This window comes from Notolabrus celidotus, chromosome 2 (assembly GCF_009762535.1).
Source record: "Notolabrus celidotus isolate fNotCel1 chromosome 2, fNotCel1.pri, whole genome shotgun sequence".
NCBI lineage: Eukaryota > Metazoa > Chordata > Actinopteri > Labriformes > Labridae > Notolabrus > Notolabrus celidotus.
In genome coordinates, this window is record NC_048273.1 from 11,687,598 (window position 1) to 11,707,121 (window position 19,524).

A 19,524-nucleotide genomic window follows, 5' to 3' on the forward strand; every position below is an offset into this window, starting at 1 on the left:
GAGATAACTTAAACGTTTGGTGAAATCAAATCGTAGGAAATCAACAGTAGAACTCACGGCTATGTTTAATAGTGAAAGTAAGAGCATTTCCACACACGCAATGCAAATGGAACTCAAGGGATTGGGACTACACAGCTGTGTAGCCCTTAGAAAACCAATGATCAGTGAGGCTGATCAGAAAAAAGACTTAAATTTGCTTGGGAGCATAAAGATTGGACTCTGGAGCAGTGGAAGGAGGTCATGTGGTCTGACATTTCAGATTGACCCTGTTCCAGAGTGATCGGTGCATCAGGGCAAGAAGAGAGGCGGATGAAGTGATGCATCCATCATGCCTCATGCCTACCGTACAGGTCTGTGGGGGCGGTGTTATGATCTAGGGTTGTTGGTCAGGTCTAGGTTCAGCAACATTATGTGCCCAAAGAATGAAGTCATCTGACTACCTGAATGCTGAATGACTAGGTATTTCCATCAATGGAGGTTTTGGCTTGGGCATATTCCAAGTTGACAATGCCAGGATTAATCGGGCTCACATTGTGAATGAGGGGTTCAGGGAGCATGGGACATCATTTACACACATAGATTGGCCAACACAGAGTCCAGACCTCAGCCCCATTGAGAATCTTTGGGATATGCTGGAGAAGACTTAGTGCAGCGACTCTCCCATCATCAATACGAGATCTTGGCAGAAAATGAATGCAACTGTGGATGGAAATAAATGTTGTGACATTGCAGAAGCTTATCAAAACAATGCCACGGGGCATGCTTGCCGTACTCAAAGCTAAAGGCGGTCCAACGTAATATGAGATTGTGCAACTTTTTTTTTGAACGGGCAGTGTATATTTTTTGAAGCCACTCCATCAAGTTTTCCAAAAAAAGTACAGAGGTATATTTCAAAATGTAGCAAATTTATGTTCCCACACTTAACCATGCTTATGGGATGATTGTCATTACAATTCAAATAGCTCTTCTGTCAGAATGCAACTTAAAAAAGGTACACAGACAAGGTACAAATACAGCATCCTTCAATCTTTATTTATCAGTGAGGTCCTGTGCAAGGCCTACAGTAAATATATGAATACTTTGGCATGAAAATCTGACTGGCATCAAGTCAACAATCACCTGCAGTTAGGTGAGCATAAACTATGCAGGTTACAGTTTAAAGCAACACAAACACTCACACAGACTTCACAACACAGCTGATTATCTTCAGTAATGTGAGATAGATTTATAAAGCTTCGTTCATGTGTTTGATAGTAACACTGATCATAAGAGTGGTCAGGGGGCCTGAGATAGCAGCCTATAACAGGCTGAGTGAAGTGATTGAGGGGAATGCTTTGGTGTTCCACTGAGACACAAACAATTATGAACAAATGTTCTTCTGGGACATCAAGAATATTGACATTTAAGAGGTGTTTAAGAGAAGAGGTGGATCTTTAAAGCAGGTACCAGCTTAACTCCATCTGACATTTTCCATTCATATAAACAAAAACAAAAAAACACCCAAAAATTAAATCCATCATTGAATAAAAAAAAACATGCTGTGCAGCAAATAATTCAATATGACCATGACTTCAAGTATGGCTTTTTATATGTAGGCTCTGATTTTAAACGTGCCACATTGAGTCTCTTTAGAGTTAAACAAAAGCAACATTAAAGCTCTAATAACAAACTTTGGGTCTGTGCTAATTTTAGCACCGCCTGTGGTCAAAGCAGTACCTGACCTCTTTGTTGATTGTATCCTGTACGAGTTAGTGGTGTTTATAACAAAAAAATCAACCTATTGAGTTTCAAATGTATCTGCATCCAAGAATTGTTACGATAGGACATGTTTAAAAAACGCTTTTCCTGCAGAAGTACTGTTATTCACTTCATCTGACACCTACCCCCTACAAGAAGTTCTAGACATCAAAAATTACAATATAGAGAAAGTCAGTATTTATGCTAATGATCTTGCTTGCTTTTGTAGATCATGACGAAGTAACAATACTAATTGCAGTCTGTTCTAAAACATATAAAAAAAATACTTACAGGAGCTTTAAAATGCATTATTACCTTGGCAATGACATAATAATCATACTTGAATTTGAACAAAGAGCTTGAAAACATTTTCCACACATGAAACACTTATAAAGTCGACTTTTAAAGTATTGTAAATCCACTGGTAACATCTATGTCTGCTATTTTGCTAGCTTATTCTTCACTGTCATTTTCCTTGGTTCAGTTATTTAAGGAATAGGAAAATAGTTCAGATTGATAGTTCTATGTCAAGATTTTGTGAGGCAGACTAAAAGCGTATAACACAGGAACAAACTAGACATTTATTAATGCTAATGCTGATTTATATTCTTAATGTCTGTTTTGGATTTGGGACATTATCAAGCTGATGTCATGTATTCTGACCCTGGCCTTAGGGGCTTATTTTGTTTATCTCAGATGAAGTCACCCTGAGTAACAGCCTGCTCTTTACTTTTATTAAAAAACAGAAAAGTGAACTTTAGCACTGTGTTGATAATATCTGACCTATATGCAAGTTGAGTTCATTTTACCTCCTCATGGCAAATATGAAAGACAAAAAAAGAGATTTGTTCTTGAAAAGCCTTGGTCATGAGAAGGTGCACCTCTGTAGGTTTGAAATGAAGAACTTTGTACTACAGGATATTTGATCTGGAGATGAGATTGACTCCAGCTTTAAAGAAGTGAAATCCCCTCTTTTTGTAATCATCAAAAATCAAATCACAATAATGCCATCTGTGTATGAAGAATAAAGGAGTTCAATACACTGCTGTCTGATATGATGCAGGTATCGGTCATGCAAGCAATTCATTTCATATGTTAAGACAGAAAGATAGATAGACATTATTTTTAGGTGCGTATAATGCTTTCCACAACTCAACATCTTCCTTTATTACCTGCAGTATAAGGAAACGCTGTTCTCTGAGTTAAATAAGCACCTTATCTTTGACTTGACTAAAGTGTGAAGTCATCACTTCGTCCAATCAAATTAACAAAGAAATGTTTTTCATTCAAGAGGACACTACTGTGGAAAATTCTGGGGCCTGTTGTCTTTAGTTGAAACATGTTTGTTTTCTTTACTCACTGTCAGTCCAACACCACAGTGGTGCTCCGTACGATCCAACCTGTAGGCAACACTTCAACAAAATGATAGCTAGGACTCAGTGAGGTTCCCCCCCTGTGTCCCCTGGATGCAGCTTGGCCACACCTTTGTCATACCTTCACAACATTTCAGATGTTTATTGGAAATATTCCACAGCACAGAACTTGTTCTTAACAAATTATGAGCACATTTATACTTCACTCGTTTCAATAACTGTCTTATAGCTATTATTAAATTATTGGTATTACATGAAGAAGCCTGTAGTTTTCACAGACTCAGCAGGAGAAAGGACAGCTGCAAAATATTAAGTCAATAACACACATGTATAGCTAATATAATTTGCAGTCAATGCTAAATAGATATGTGCATTTATACATCCAAAGTGAACTTCTCAGTGATACGAGCTGCTCAGGCCTCTGCTACATCCAGTAGACATTTGGGGGCAAGTCTTTGAGGGATGATTGTATATCTCTGCTCCACAAGAAATATACATAATGTGTCTTTTCGTGCAGTCAAATCAGCGTGATGAGCATTGATGTGCGTTTAAGTGTGATGTGTGTTGTAGATTCAGAGGAAGCTCTTATTTGCTTATATTACCCAGCCTTCTAGCTTCATACCGACGCTGACACACTCAACCACACACCCTGTGATGATTGCCACGTTGCTCTGATAGAAAGGTTTACTAAGACGTCAGAGACTGGTCCAGGACGGCTGAGTCATGCCTCATCTGGTGTGCACCCTGTTTAACACAGAACCTGGAAGATATAAATGTCTATAATAACTTTGAGTATGATGCAGATACATTCAGATGTGTAAGCAGAAGGACACTTGTAGAGGTATTCTTGGCACAGGCCCAACAATTAGTCCAACGTCTTCTTCGTCCCACAATGAGCTCCTTCTTTTCTCCAGCCTGCAGCCAGTCTAGTTGTAGGGCAGCCTGGTTAAGGTGCTGGTTCGATTCTCAACACTGAGTTAACCAAATCCATGTAAAAAATACACTAACCTGCAACTAGGACAAGCTGAATATTGCAATAGGAGGCCATTTGCTTGCAATAGGATAAAATGAAACACTAAGGCAGTGCGTCCTTGTCTTTAAGCCTGATATACTCACGGTCTCAACTCTGACCAATAAGAGTGCCAGCTGCTGCTGTTTGCCAGCAACGTGGCCTACAGAGCCGTGAGTTTCCCTCTTCAGGTGCTGGAACAGGTGGAGGAGAGCACAATGCTACTTTCTGGAGCATAACATTTGAATGCAGACCATCAGCATCCTGCACCACAGATCCCATTGGTCAAGTCCTGGATAACCCCGGCTTTCACCAGCTTTATCAGGAACTCCTTTTCTCTCGATATGTTGTGAGTCCAAGACTGCAGGAGGGACAGAGAGCACAGGATAGAAGGTAGGGTGTTGGATGTTTAATGTTTAGACAGCACAGCACACGCAAGCACATGACTTTAATATTTCTTGAGTAAAATATCATCAGAAATATTCTTAATATGATGGATCTAGAGGTCATTTTTAATTAAAATTTCATCCATAAAAAGTGCAAATAGAAAACATAACTGAGTGCACTGCTCTCAGGCCCATTTGCAAGAGGCGTGGCATCTTATCTTTGCTGTAAGTACAGTAATGTTTAGAGTAGGTTTCTGATCTGTAGTGTCTCTCAGGAATGGCATGAAGGTGTGCATGAGTAAGATAAGTGAGTGCATGGTTTCGTTTATTTTAATGACAGAGAAAAGTTGCTCACACAGGTATGCGCTTCCAAACAAGCAGAGCATTGAAGCAGTTTGTCGGCAGAGTTGTGGCATCGTTTTGAGTGATGAAGTGTGGAAACTATGCAGCGCAGACACACATTGCTTCGGTGTGCCATTATATTAGATTTGTTTCATCTTTATTTGGTTGTTTAGGGATGCTATATCCATGCAAACCGCAAATAGATGAGTAAACAGTTCGAATTTAAACTGATGACCTCCAAAGTCTCCAAAGCTCTGTAGTTTGGTTTGGAAAGCTCTCACTGCATCAAACACATCAATGCTCACACGGTCCTATCCCTGAAAATGGAGGTTTGGCATACAGAAATCCCAAATCTCTTGCAGGTTTTCATTGGTTCATGAGCTGTTTCAGAGCATTCTGGGCTTTGTAGTATGAGTGATGTGTGCGCAACATACCAGCAGGCCAGTTATGATAGAAATGTGCTTTTATCTCTGTCAGATAAAGTTGACTTACTAGATGTATTTGTACTCTTGGGCCTTGAGTTTGACATGTTTTCTGACACCGCAATACAAGTCTCATTTTCTTAGATTCTGATTCCATCTCATTACCCTAGCTATGAGACATGTGGCAGCTGGGAACAGCTGGTAGCATCTGTAGTCTACGATTAAGTAATCTTGCTTAGGAGAAATGTTATTGGCAATTTGAGCAGGTAATCAGAGTCAAAGAAGAAGCTTGCTAACACTAGTTTTATTGAATGTCTACATTGAGACATAGGGGTTGTTGTAGCTCAGTGGGTTGAGTCGTCATCTATTGATCCCAGGGTTGGAGGTTTGATGCCAGCTCCGGCAGTCACATGCCGAAGTGTCCCACTGAACTCCAAATTGCTCCCGCTGTTGTTGTTGCAAATGTGTACGAATGAGATTAGCTAATACTGATGGTCCCGTACTATGTAGCAACCTCTACCATCAGGGAGTGAATGTTGTGTGAATGGGTGAATGTGGCGAGTAGTGTAAAAGCACTTGGAGTTGTCAGAAGGACTAGAAAATGTCCATTTACCATTTACATATCATATCCTGGCATATGCTACGTTTTTGACAATTTTTTGTTTTGATTACATGAATGTGTATTTAATTCACTTTTCTTTTTTTTTTAAGTTATATTTTTGGCCTTTTTGCCTAATTTTCTTGGACAGCTGAAGAGAGACAGGAAATGTGGGGAGTAGAGAGCGGGGGAAGACATGCAGGAGATGGTCGACCAGCCGGGAATCGAACCGGCGACCCCTGCAACGAGGACTGTGGCCTCTGTACGTGGGGCGCTTAGACCGCTAGGCCACCAGTGCCCCTAATTCACGTAGTGTTAAAAAAAGTTGTTGCAATTGCATTGAAAATAATACAATACACATTTGCATAATGTAATTTAGATAACCAAGAATATAATGCTAAATAAACAAGTCAAAAATCTCATTCTTACAAAATGCAAACAATTCAGCAAACAAATGAGTCTCTGTAAAATACAAAGGACTGTAGAGACAAGGAAGTGTATTGTGTTTCTCAGCTGTATATTCAAGGGGGTGGGGTAAAAGAAGTGCTCAGTATCTATAGACTGAAACACTAGTCTGCCTCAGTTGGTTAAAAAAGGATGAAGGAGATTGCATGTCTGTCTTGATAACCTAGGAGTGATTTATCAAACAGCTTGAGACTGTGAAGTGGATTGAATGGTAACTTAAATAGCGCATGTAGTGGGCTGACGAAAACATTAGTCTAGAAACAGTCCCACATACACATCTCTGGGGTAAATCCCACATAGACTCCTGTGAGGCACAAATCATAGAAAGGTCATGGTAAACTGTTCCAGTGCAACGTAAACTCTGGAAACTAACTAAGAGGTTGTTGGTTGACAAGTTACTCAGAACACTAACAAATAAAAGGTTGTGTGTGATTGATGTCAGGTATGAGTCGTTGGATGGAGATGAATCATCAGCGTCCTCTAAACTTTAAACAGGGTCAGGAGAATTTTAAGTCATGGGCTTTGAAACTCAAACCTGTGTCAGAAGACATAATTGTTCGTATACACTATTCACTTTGTAATCAGTTAACCTTGTCCATGTTCATATATCCTACATGAAACCTCATGTTTAGAGTGACCATGTCAAAGTATCCGGTATATGCTTTCAGGAATCTAACCTTGAAAAATTATAAATATCACCTCCTAGGGTCAGTTTTAGAAATGATTAAGGAGTCTTATGAATCAGGTCTGTAGTTACCTCTTTAATGGCTGACATCCTGATCTTCTCATAGTAGTGCAGAGGGGCATGGGGGGTGCTCATGTTGTAGCCAAATCCAGCAACAGCTACTTCATCACAGTTATGAAGGGCCATTGTTATGGCAACTGCCCCCAGGGTTGGGATATTCTATAAAACAGAAAACAATCATAAAGAGTTTGAAACAGGTAACAAGCTATGACCCGTTTCCTGGAACATATCTGCATAAAGTATACACGATCCTCAGCTCTGTATTGCATGTAATTTTCTCTTCCCATATTCCTTCACAGTCTGCTGCCCTGTCTCTAAATAAAGGCATAAAAGCCCAAATAAAAGAAGAACTTTTCTGTGTGTGAAGGTGCTTGGCCGCCTGAAGCATCTGCTGTGTTCAAAGAGGTTTTAATTATGCAAACAGACGGACAGTGGAGTCAGCTGCCAGGGCTCCTGATCATTTACTCACCGCTGTGTGCGAAACAACTCACTGTTCCTGCTACTTCTCTACCTAGAACAGCACAGAGACTGCTAGAGGAAACAACAGGTATCTCACCCCTCGGCCCATCTGTCCATTGTTGTGAGGAAGGCCAATCAGCTTGAAAGAGGCCTCCTGGATGAAGAAGGGGTTAAGGATGCGTATGTCGTTGGGGTCCCTTGGAACATGTTTAGCCACCGACTTCCAGAACCCATCCGTGCTGCGCTGAGAGATGAAGGGTGACACAATGAAACACTGTGGTTAGTGGGACATACACTTCTTTAAAGCAGAATCAATCCTCTCATTTTACCAACATACAGGATCAGATCTGATAGTCGGATGATGACACTATGTGAAAGCTGTCATGAATAACAGTCAGGGAGTTGACACCCAGCCCTATAACTTTACAGAGATTTGAAGCCTCTTTTAATCCATTATCTTGTTTTCACAGCACATCTACACTCTTCTTGTTTCTGTTTCAACAGGCTCATAAACTTTCTGCACGCTGCATTGACAGCACCACACTGAAATGATAAACAATGCTGGTGAGCACAAAGCAACACAACAAGGTTGCACATTTTTGCACTTGGTGGAGACCAAAAGAGAGATAAAAGGGGGAGCAGCTCCTGACTTATAGTAATCAGCGGGGAGGTAATGTTGCAGCATGTGATGCGTAAAACAGGGACTCTTTTCCTTATTTAACCATTTTCTGATTAATTATGTCAGGGATGTAAGGGTGCTTCATTATACAACATGGAACAGAAGTTTATTAAAAAGTCTATGAGCATATCTTGAATAATAGTGTTTGCTCTCCTATTAAGGTTTCAGCAAATGCATTCAGTTTTTATTATCGTTACATAATTAGCAATGGCAACGTCTTTCTACTTGTGATATGCTTATATAATTGCCTAAATGGTTTGTTGATTAGGCTTCACTTTTGATATGATATAATATCACAAAATAGGAAGTTTTGTTACAAATTCTCTCCTGGCACAGCAAGAGAGTGTGCCTTTTATTCTAAGAATTAAAATACTTAAAGCTTTCTGTTTCCCTGTCCTTACTTTTTTATGTCAGTTACAATGTACAAAATGTAATTTCTTCAAGAAATAAATAAAGCTTTGTAAGTTTCAAATATTACATAATGTGAAATGTTAGTGCTGGATGATTGTGATTCAAATGAATGCTGTTGATTATGATCAATTCTTACAACCAATAAAGTAGTGGGGTAGGATGCAAACTGGGTAGAAGTGGAAAATATGATGGTGCGTTAGCAGCCCAGTGAAAGCAATACCCTGAGCGGAGGCTTGGGGGGAGAGGTCAACACCATTAAAACACTGATGAAAAACAAGTCGAGCAAACAATGCCAGTCAGAGAAGGAAGCCCCTGTATCAGTGCACTCGGGGCCATTACACTAATTATGAGCCGTCTGTCCGGCAGACTTTACGGCTCTTTATGAACAGTTACTGGGATACCTGCCTCTGAGTTTGCTCAGGTATGTTGGAGTGAGGCACAGGGAGAAACCCAACAGCAATGACATGAGCTATTAGCATACTAGCATAGCACTGTTACCCTGTAAGACCGGATTAACACCTGATCTGTTATGAGGAGCTTACTGTCTGACCAAGACCATTTTGCTCTTCTTTCAGGGACGGAAACCAAACACCCCCGCTCTGCTGGCAGCCCTGACAGGATACAACAGTGTTTGAGGAATCCATGTGCACAAAGCAGAGAAGATCAAATGACAAGAAATTCTCACATTTCTTTAATAACAGTATCAGTGAGTATGTTTACACACGGATAATCTACACCAAGCAGCCGTGTTATACAGTTTATCATCCCAGATTCCATCTATTTATACTCCTTTTCCACAATTAGGCACCCAAGGACCTGAACCTAATGTGGCCCCAGAACAAAGTTTGATGTATTTCAATAACACTGAGAGTGACTGACTGAGAGTCTACAGCCATACTAGTGGTTCTAAGTTGTACTTAAGCACTGTTCATATCATGGATATTTTTTAAAAGGCAATCAATGTAATAGTTGCTCAGATATCTAATTTCAAACCGAAGATGTTGACTTCACCTGCACAACTGGAAGAGTAAGAATGTTTCCAGAGCCAGTCAAAGTAATTCACTGAAGTCCTCTAGTTCTCTTACGAGGTGGAGTCAGTCTAGAAAATTGTATGTACTGATGAACATTGTCATCTTCAAGAACTGACTTTGGAATTCATCTTAGTTTCCCTCAATGACAACTATTAGGATGAATATTTCTTTTAAAGTAAAATATCTCTAACTATTGATGAGCTGCCAAGATATAAAGCACACAATAATGGTTCCAAATAACTGCAGTTATCCCTACAGCTTATTGCAGCCTCAGAGGGCTTCTGGCAGGAATGAAGGCCCATTATCTTGCTTTTTTTTTAAATTCAAAACACTGTTCTGAAAAGGAAAACCCATCCAAAGAGCCATGTCAGCAACATTATATGCCATTGGTCTTGATAGCCCAATGCCTGCTTACAATACTGCTTTGCAAATTTCACTATTGGAGTGCCAAAAGTCGGACTGCGGATTCATAACTCCTGTGGTTGTGCGTGTTTCCATCCACTAACTGGTGTGCTTTCTGCACTTACTACCCAAAGTGTAAGAAATGTGATCTTCTGCCTTAAAGTGCTGATGTGAATGAAGCAAGTCTCATCAACTTCAATGAGCTTTCACACCATTACTGTTTATTCAGCCTCACTGCATGGTGCTACATTTATCACCTGTACTGTCTTTACATATCACTCATACAAAATCCCATGTTAAACAGAAATCCCCTGTAATGCTTAAAAAGCCAATAGAAAAGGCCTTTTTTAGAAAAAAAAACAAAAACTTAACAAGTCTAATCTATTGCTGTCCCAGTGTGGAATTTTTAATATTATGTTCCAGACCGTCAGATAGTGTTGTAGTCAAGACCACATTGACCGAGACCAAGACATGTCCGAGACCAGAGTTCACCTAGACCAAGACAAGACCAAGACATTTAGGGATCGAGACTGAGACAAGACCAAGACCAAGGCAGGGGAAGGCCGAGACAAGACCAAGACCACATATATAAACAAAAAATCATCATGAGGGTTACCAAAATAAAAGACTCCCGTTTATTTTATTTAAGTTTGCTTTAAAATACAATCCAAAGCAACAAACAAGGTTTGGTTTTGCCTTTGTTGCCGTTCTTTTGACACGCTGTGAGGGAGTTTATTGCTTAATTAAACGACTTAACAGACATCTCTGGTCACGGGCACAAAGTCTCTCCTCCTGTCGTCTGTCTCTGACCATTAACGCTTGAGTGCAGGTGGCGTCAGTCACTGTAGTACCGTGAAAGTGGAGGCTGTAACAGGTGGGGGGAAAAAATGAATGAATTGAGAAAGGAGGGTCCTCTCTTATCACAGTAATGACAGGGACACAGATTGCATCAGTGGTGGTCCATGTGTGACCCGTCTTGACAGTCCGCCCAGTCCGAGACCGAGAAAAAAATGCTTTCGATTCCGAGACCTCAAATAAGCGGTCTCATGACCAAGACCGGTCTCGAGTACTACAACGCTACCGTCAGATAAAGATGTTTGACATGGTAACAACATCTATCCCTCTTTACCTATAACCCTGCTTCAAAAGACTTGGATTTGGCTTGAAAAATATTTGAAATATTGTCATATCGGCTGTGGCTCAACCGGAAGGTTGATGGACGACCGACAGTCAGTCACGTGCTCTGGCAGTCGCATGACAAAGTGTCCTTGAGCAAGACACCCCAAATTGCTCCCGCTGTTGTTGAGCGGTGTGTGAATGTGTACCAATGGCCCCTTACTATGGCAGCCTCTACCATCAGTGAGTGAGTGTGGTGTGAATGGGTGAATGTGACAAGTAGTGTAAAAGTGCTTTGAATGGTCAAAAAGACTAGAAAAGTGCAAGTTAAGTACAAATTCATTTACCATTTACCATTTTACCATTTAATAATATTTTAGAATAAATGCACAATTAAATGTTTCTAAAGACATAGCTGTCACTGCTTAGATAACAGTTAAATCAAAATAAATCTTGACATTTAAATAAAGAGTCAACTTAAATTGAGGATTTAAAGTTTTGTGACAACCTAAGGAAGAATTACAGGACATACTGCATCTGCGATGAATAACAATGGGGACATTTTACTACAGGTTAAACCTGAACCCTTAACCCTTTTATAATTATGCAGCACAATATATCAATTCATAGAGAGGGGCAAGCATACATACAGTAGTGCAGATGTATTAGTCGGTTTGTCTCTGTCTACAGAGACTCTGCAGTCTGCTAGGTGTCCATACACCTATCACGATGGAGGAGTCACTTCATGATCAAATTGAGAATCATATTTTCTCTTCTGTTTATCCTCCCCTCTCTTGAGCTCTGTCTCTGCTGTAAGCCTTTGTTGAGTATAGGCAATTTGGTTGGATTTGCATATAAAGCAGGAAAGTGAGATGTGATAACAACTGATCACTCTCAATGCATCTGGAGAGACGGTCTAATGCTACAAGTGAACGGTAGAAATTCAAGCTTTTGATTTTGGATCAACTCAACCAACAAGTGCATATGTTATTGCTCTGTACAAACAGGTTCAATGTATCTTCAGGTACAGACCAGACATAAGGGTAAAGATGTGTTTGTGACTCCACCTGTTTGTGGAGATGAAATGTGATCCAGGACAGGGACCACCCTGGTGATAGCCACATGACGACCTGGTTAGCTTGGCTGCTTTCGGATGTGCATCACAACTGAAGCCTCGTACTCCACACTCAGACTAAAACTAATGCTGTCCTTGTTATGATTCTTATCTTCATGAGGCTCCTTGGCATTCTGTTGAAAGTGTTGACAGTTCAACTCTAAGACAATTTAGGAGGCTATAATTTGTGATAATAAGATAGACCATAAATATTGATGTTCTATAACACAGAAATGAGAGTCTGACCACAGAAGAAGCTTTCACTTCATCTATCTGTGGGATCTATTAGCTTTGATGAAAATTTGAGATGAGGGATGATGAAGAAAAATACTGTAGTCTGTAAAAAATAAAAAGCTGTAGACTGTTAACAGCAGGCACCTTGCCTGTGTTCCTTTAGTTTGAGTGTTATGTTACTGTGTTACAAGCTTAGAGCAGCCGTGTCCTTGAGTTAAAGATACCACTTGAAACAGTACCTGCAGTGTGCTATGCAAAGCTTCAAGAATAGATTGTTCACTCACACACATTACAAATTAACACCACAATAAAAAAGACATTAGCATCCTGATCCACATTTAGTCAGGAAGCAGCTTGTTAATAGAGCCTCTTGAAGGTATTTTTAAACCTTCACATGTTTTTGGTTGTAAATTACTTCCAAGGTACAAAACGTTATGGAATTGGCAAGATGGCCTTATCAAGCTCTGATCTCTAATCATTGAAGTAAACTGTGCCAAATCTGACAGTGCTTGTTTTTGCCACTTGTGGGTTCAGCTTTGAATTCTGTTGTTTTTCAGTCTGAGTGTTGAAAGACCATAAATTCTTACATTCTAGCTCTCACTTCACTGTCCAAACAACAACTCCTGTCTTCCTACATCAACTGACAGCATGTTAGATTCAGGTATGAATGTCCCATGTGCCTACCTGTGTACAGTGACATTAGTGGCCGTTTTTTTTTTTCAACTTTCAAATTAGGGATGTTAACAATTAATCGAGTATCGATTTATTGATTGTTCAGAACTTACTCAAACATGTTTTTTTTGTTTTCGATTTTCTATCACGTGGAACAAACATCACGGGGTGTCATTTTTTGTTCATATAACAGGGAGGTATATTACATTTCAAGCAGGATTCGATGTGAATCAGATGCCTAAAGGTGCTGCCACTGGCGGCTGCGACTGTGCACCAGGGCTGTTTCCGAAACCGCCTACTATACTAGCAGTACGTACTGATTTGGCCAGAATTCAGTATGTAGTATGCAGTATGTGAACAAGAGCAAAATCTGCAGTATGCCAAAACTCCCCGGATGTCTACTGTTTCGGGAAAATTTCACAGCATGCATCGGACCAGTCTGCCTTGCGTACTGTTTCCCACAATGCACAGCGCTCGTTCTGCTGTTTCTTTTTCCTTCATTTTTGACGGGAGGAAATCTGTTTTTGGGTACTGTGAAGGTTATTGAATTACATATAAACCCCTTCCTAACTTTTTAAATCATAAGTGGATGCTAAAGAAGCAGTGGCTGTTTCCGAAACGGCCTGCTACATACTACTTACTAATGTAGTAGGCAGTAGGTATTGCCTACTACATACTGTATTTGAATTTAGTATGTAGTATGACTGTTCTGTCCGATCTGTCATGCAGCATGCTGAGCCAGACTTCGCTGGATTTCCGGTTTCGGAAAGCGGAAGTAAACAACGGCGAAGCCGATAAATAAAATGCTTATTTAGCATCCATTTATGATTTAAAAAGTTAGGAAGTGGTTTATATGTAATTTCATAACTTTCACAGCACCCAAAAACGGATTTCCTCCGGTCAAAAAATGAGGAAAAAATGAGGAAAAAGAAAAAGCAGAACGAGCGCTGTGCATTATGGGAAACAGTACGCGAGGAAGACTGGTCCGATGCACACTGAGATATTTTCCCGAATCAGTAGACATCCGGGGAGTTTTGGCATACTGCAGATTTTTGCTCTTGTTCACATACTACTTACTACATACTGAATTTTGGACATATCAGTACGTACTGCTAGTATAGTAGGCGATTTCGGAAACAGCCAGTTTCTGTATCAGCTTGGCCGTTGTTTACTTCCGCTTTCCCAAACCGGAAATCTAGTGACGTCTGACCCAGCATACTGCAACACAGATCGAACAGAACAGTCAGACTACATACTAAATTCCAATACAGTATGTAGGAGGCAATACCTACTGTCTACTACATTAGTAAGTAGTATGTAGCAGGCCGTTTTGGAAACAGCCCAGGTCTCCACGAGCGCTTTTTTTTCTCTGCTGCCTGACTGATTATGACCCGGTTGCGCTCCCGACCAACACCTGACCACATACACATGCTTATTTTTCTAAATAACGAGTAGACAGAAAACTTGACACTGTGAGTCTGAACTATGTTTCTGGTCTGTTCTCTTATTGCAGTAAATCTGTATGTTGTAGGCTGAGCCTTCACTTTATATGACTATGCGTCCTCAGAGATTAACTTTGAGCCTGCTGCACACGTTGATGTTCAGTATGTTTAACATTTTCACGCCTCAATATGATCCGTAGCTATTCCACACTGTCAGCTATATATACATGCGTCACTTCGGAAAATTTGACTTAGGGAAAAAACGCATTTGGCATCGTTTTTCACATGGAAAAAGTCTACATTTAAAATTTCTTTTTTTATGATTAATCAATAATTGTCATTAACATTTCCAAAGATCGATCACAGAGAATACTTTAAATTGACATCCCTACTTCAAATCAAATTCAATGTTTTTTATCAATAAAATCAAAGATGTATGCATAAAATAGGAGGTTGAAAACATTCTAGCAATACACTTTGTGACACTTCTGATGATTGGCGACCATGTAACCAACGATCAGGTGCATCTTTGTATCCTTGTATATTGGTAAATTTGACAGTTTTCAGCGTCCTTACCAGCCGCTGATTGAAGACCATGTGTCTCAGCCACTTTAAGTCGAGAGCTTTAAAGGCAGAAAGGACGAACAGGGAATCAGTCTCGTAGCGGTCTGTCTTTTGGATGGCCCCCTCTGGATAGGTGATCCTCATGGTGGTCTTGGAGCCAACATCTTTCTCAAAGCCTTTCACAGGGGCCTCATTTAACCTGCAATATACAGTGACATAATCAATCATCACTAATGCACTGTTCAAAATAAAGAACAATCAAGAGGGGTGAAAGATTTCATATCATCACTTTTTCATATCCTTGCTATTGTAAGTTGTTTGTTATGATTTGTTATTGAAACAATGTATTTATGGTGAATATTGCCTAGATGTTCTAAAATAAAAACTTGAGTCTAATCATAGACTGGACGTAGCATCCGTGACATCACCCATCTGTTTCTGAAGCGCTGTTTTGAAGCCAATCGTCGGTGGCTGCCATATTGGAAATGCAGAACTCAACCTAACTGCTGTCGAGCTAGTGTGAGGTAAAGAGGCGGGCTATGAGCCTCCAAGCCAACAGCTACAGTGTTCCCACCTGTCAGTCAAGTCAGTCATGTCCTTAAATGGGAAAAACTCGTAATCTTAATATCATCTGAACTGTCACGTTATAAAAAATTCAACCCCTGTACAGTGTGTGCCGATGGAGAAATTAGCTTTTCAGACTGAAGCCGTTTTTGAACCAGGCTGTAAACATGTTTATTTTCTGCTGTAAAGATCGTCTTTTTTGAATGGGTGTGTATGTGGTTTCCGGTGTTTCTGCAGCCAGCCTCAAGAGGATTCTTGATGAATTGCAGTTTATAACACTTCCGCATGGGCTTCATATTTTGAGACCGGAGGTTGCCGCTTGGTCTAAATGTAATTTATTTGGTGTGATACAGACAGACAGATGATGTTGCATTGCAAAGGGAAGACTAACGCAGAGGAAATTAATGAGTGCAAGCGTTCTTGAATTCATAGATTGATAATCAGACTAATTTTCTCAGAACAGTATCACACACAAATTAGTAACAGGAGACAAGAAATAATCATCTAGAATATGTAACCCTGACCAAAAAAATCATGGTTGGTGTTAGCCAGGGCAGTTTAAGTATCTTACAAACTGCTCGTCTTCTTTGGCTTTCACACACATATCTATATATTGTACAAACACAGATGCATACAAAAAAGTAAAACATGAAGGGAGTCCTGTGTAATAAGAAATAACTTCAATTTAATTCACTATCAGTTTAATGTACAATGTTATCAATGTTAGTAGGATCCATCTAATCTAACCTGTAAGCAAAAGGGAGTGATGTCCATGAAGTACTCCTGTGACGTTACGTACCTGATCACAACGTCAAATTCATTAATTCTCTGTCCCAGAGATTTGTTGGCAAGGATTCCTCCATTTCCCATGATGATACATGTCTTACAATTCATGCTGTAACACAGAGAAGATGAATATTTATGATGTTCTACTAATTTTTTCTTGTCAAACACTCTTAAAAGGTACAGTGTGAAGACCATCCAAAACATCCACACTGTTCTTCTTCTTTCAACGGCTGCTTTTTTGCAGCCACTCTTAACACAAAAACACATATGTGGATAGTGTGTATGCTCTGCATTACTGAAGAAACATGGCAGTGCAAGATGGGGGCCTCCGGGGCAGGGGACCCGCTCCTATGTAGATATAAAAGGCTCATTCTAAAAAAATTATATTTATATATTTAGGTGATTATACACTAATCTAAGCATACTTAAGAATATTATATTATATTTCTACCAAGTCTGTTCTGATAAATGCTAACAACACACTGTACCATAAAACCATAGACTGTATAAAATATGGACGTAGTATCCGTGACGTCACCCATCTGTTCCTGAGAGCTGTTTTCAAGCAAATCGACGGCAGCAGCCATATTGGTAATGCGGAACTCAACTAGGCAGAGTGTGACGTAGTGTGAGCCACTTAGCCAATGGCTGTGTGTTCCTGACCGGGAGTCACGTCATTCATGTCCTTATTTGGGCAAAACTAATAATCTTTTTTTTTTATAACCAAATTTTATTCATTTTAACATTTAAAAACAGCAGTATGACAAACAGAGACAGGCAAATGAATACATATATGCAAAGTGAGTAACAGAGAGTGCACCTAACAAAAAATAAAATAAAAAAATAAATAGAAAAGGAGAAAAATAATAACAATATCAAACAAACAAAGAAGGACATCATGTTATCAAGCATCAACATGTTCTTCCTAGATGACTAGTGAGCACACATAATCATCCTGCCATGACTTTACTTCAGCTAAATAGATTGCATTCTTTGAAAGTGAGAGATGAGAGGCTGCCAACACCTGTAAAATTTATCTGTTGAACCACGAATGGTGTATTTGATCTTTTCCAATTTTAAAAAAGATAGCAGATCCTGAAGCCAGGATGTGTTTGAAGGAGGTGAATGACTCTTCCAGAGAAGTAGAATCCGACGACGGGCTATTAATGAAGCAAAAGAGAGGACATTAACTTGCTTGGTAGTTATCTTAGTACCTTCCTCAGGGATTCCAAAAATAGCAATATGAGGTGATGGGACTAATGTTACCTGTAGTACCTCTGACATAAAATGAAAGAAGAACTTCCAGTACTCCGCTAAGCTTGAAAACTAATAATCTTAATATCTTCTTAACCGTCACGTTAGAAAAAAATTCACCCCCCGTACAGTGTGTGCCATTAGAGAGATTAGCGTTGTAGGGCGAAGCCGTTTTTTGAACCAGGCTGTAAACATGTTTATTAATGCTGCAAAGATCGTCTTTTTCCCATTCATATCTATGTGGTTTCCGGTGTTTCTGCAGCCAGCCTCAAGCGGATTTTCGATGTATTGCAGTGTATATCACTTCCGCATTGGCTTCATTGTTTGAGACCGGAGTTTGCCGCTTGCATTAAACACAACACACTTTGCCTTTAATTTTACACACTGTACCTTTAAATTAACTTCAAGTATGTCTTCCCTTTTCTTTACTTATAAAACAGTGAGATTAAGTTCAAACTTTAATACAATGCCATAAAATAAAATAAAAAAACAGAAAATAAAAAAAAAGATGTACTGGTTGAAAAATTAATCCAAAATTGTGTCACCCAGGTTAATGTACCTACGACGGTTTTTCATTGGGATGCTATTCACTTCCTTTTGGAGAACAACTGGCGACTGGTCAGTTAGCAGAGTCATATAACAGGAGAGGTTTGTTGATCAGCAGTAACACAACAACCAACACCAAACAGGTAGTGCTTTATTTAAAGCACATCCATTTTAATGTATTGCTCATTATATCCATTTATATTTTAGAGTTCTGAGAACCTTTAATGCCAAATTAGCACACAGTCCTCTACTGACAGCAAAAGTGTGAAAATGTGTTTTCCTTCAGAGAAGGTTTTGTTGGAATGTTGTTTTGTTGGCTCAGAACAACATGCGTCCTGTGGTGCGTGAGCTCTGTTTAACTCGGGGTGGAAAAATAAACAGATTTCTGATTGTCTTTCCTGGCTGCTGAAAACAGGGTCAGGGCACAGTGTGGTTATAAAATGATGAGGTCCATATAAAGACAAAACATTTCAGCCAGAGGGGAAATGAACAACACAGATACTTTAACAATTTATCGGTGTTGGAGTTTCAGCTGGACAGACCTGTTGAACTGAATTTAAAGATTCTGTCATGTGTTTGACCTGAGGTAACCTCTGTGGGGCCAGAGCATCAGGGACATTTATTTTTTTAATGTTAGGAGACGTATGTGTAAAGCTCACTTACAATCAGGTTTCTCTATTTGAAAATGAAACAGTGAAATCTATTGGCTCAACCATGACTGCACAATGACCGTCACTTGATATATTTAAATGCAAAAAAATGTAAATATCTCAACCTTCAGTGCAGCCATCAGTCTATCAGTGACACTAAAGCATATTCTGACATTTTAAGATGTGACAAGTCTGTGCATTTTTAGAAGAAAAACTTTCACTTGTAATACATCTATAAGCTGATGTGTTACACCATGGGTGAGAACATTGCACTAAGAATAGATCCAGAGATGCTTGCCTTTGATAATTAGTTCCCCTCCTCCCTAAATTAAGCATTTAAAGCCCAAGAGCATCAAACGATGAACAAGATTTGAAGGCATTTTTCAGGAGTATTTTTTCAATATTTCTGTTGTAAAAGGGTACAGTGTGTAGGATTTAGCAGCACTTAATAAAACAGACTTGGTAGAAATTAACTCTGAAATTCTGAAGTAATTCTAAATTCACCTGAATATAAAAATCTTTT

At 39.5% G+C, this 19,524-nt stretch overlaps 1 protein-coding gene across 2 annotated transcripts in view; it reads right to left on the reverse strand.

Annotated features, from left to right (window-relative positions):
- Positions 1 to 1,011: 1,011 nt before the first annotated feature.
- st3gal3a (ST3 beta-galactoside alpha-2,3-sialyltransferase 3a) overlaps positions 1,012 to 19,524 on the reverse strand; it is a 44,740-nt gene continuing 26,227 nt past the window's right edge. For both annotated transcript variants that reach the window (XM_034705043.1, XM_034705051.1), the window contains exons 7-11: positions 16,565 to 16,660; positions 15,214 to 15,400; positions 7,634 to 7,780; positions 7,090 to 7,236; positions 1,012 to 4,480 (exon numbers count right to left, since the gene is read on the reverse strand). In XM_034705043.1, coding sequence (XP_034560934.1) covers positions 4,376 to 4,480; positions 7,090 to 7,236; positions 7,634 to 7,780; positions 15,214 to 15,400; positions 16,565 to 16,660 — 682 coding nt within the window. In that variant the 3' untranslated portion in view covers positions 1,012 to 4,375. The remainder of the gene's footprint in view (positions 4,481 to 7,089; positions 7,237 to 7,633; positions 7,781 to 15,213; positions 15,401 to 16,564; positions 16,661 to 19,524) is intronic.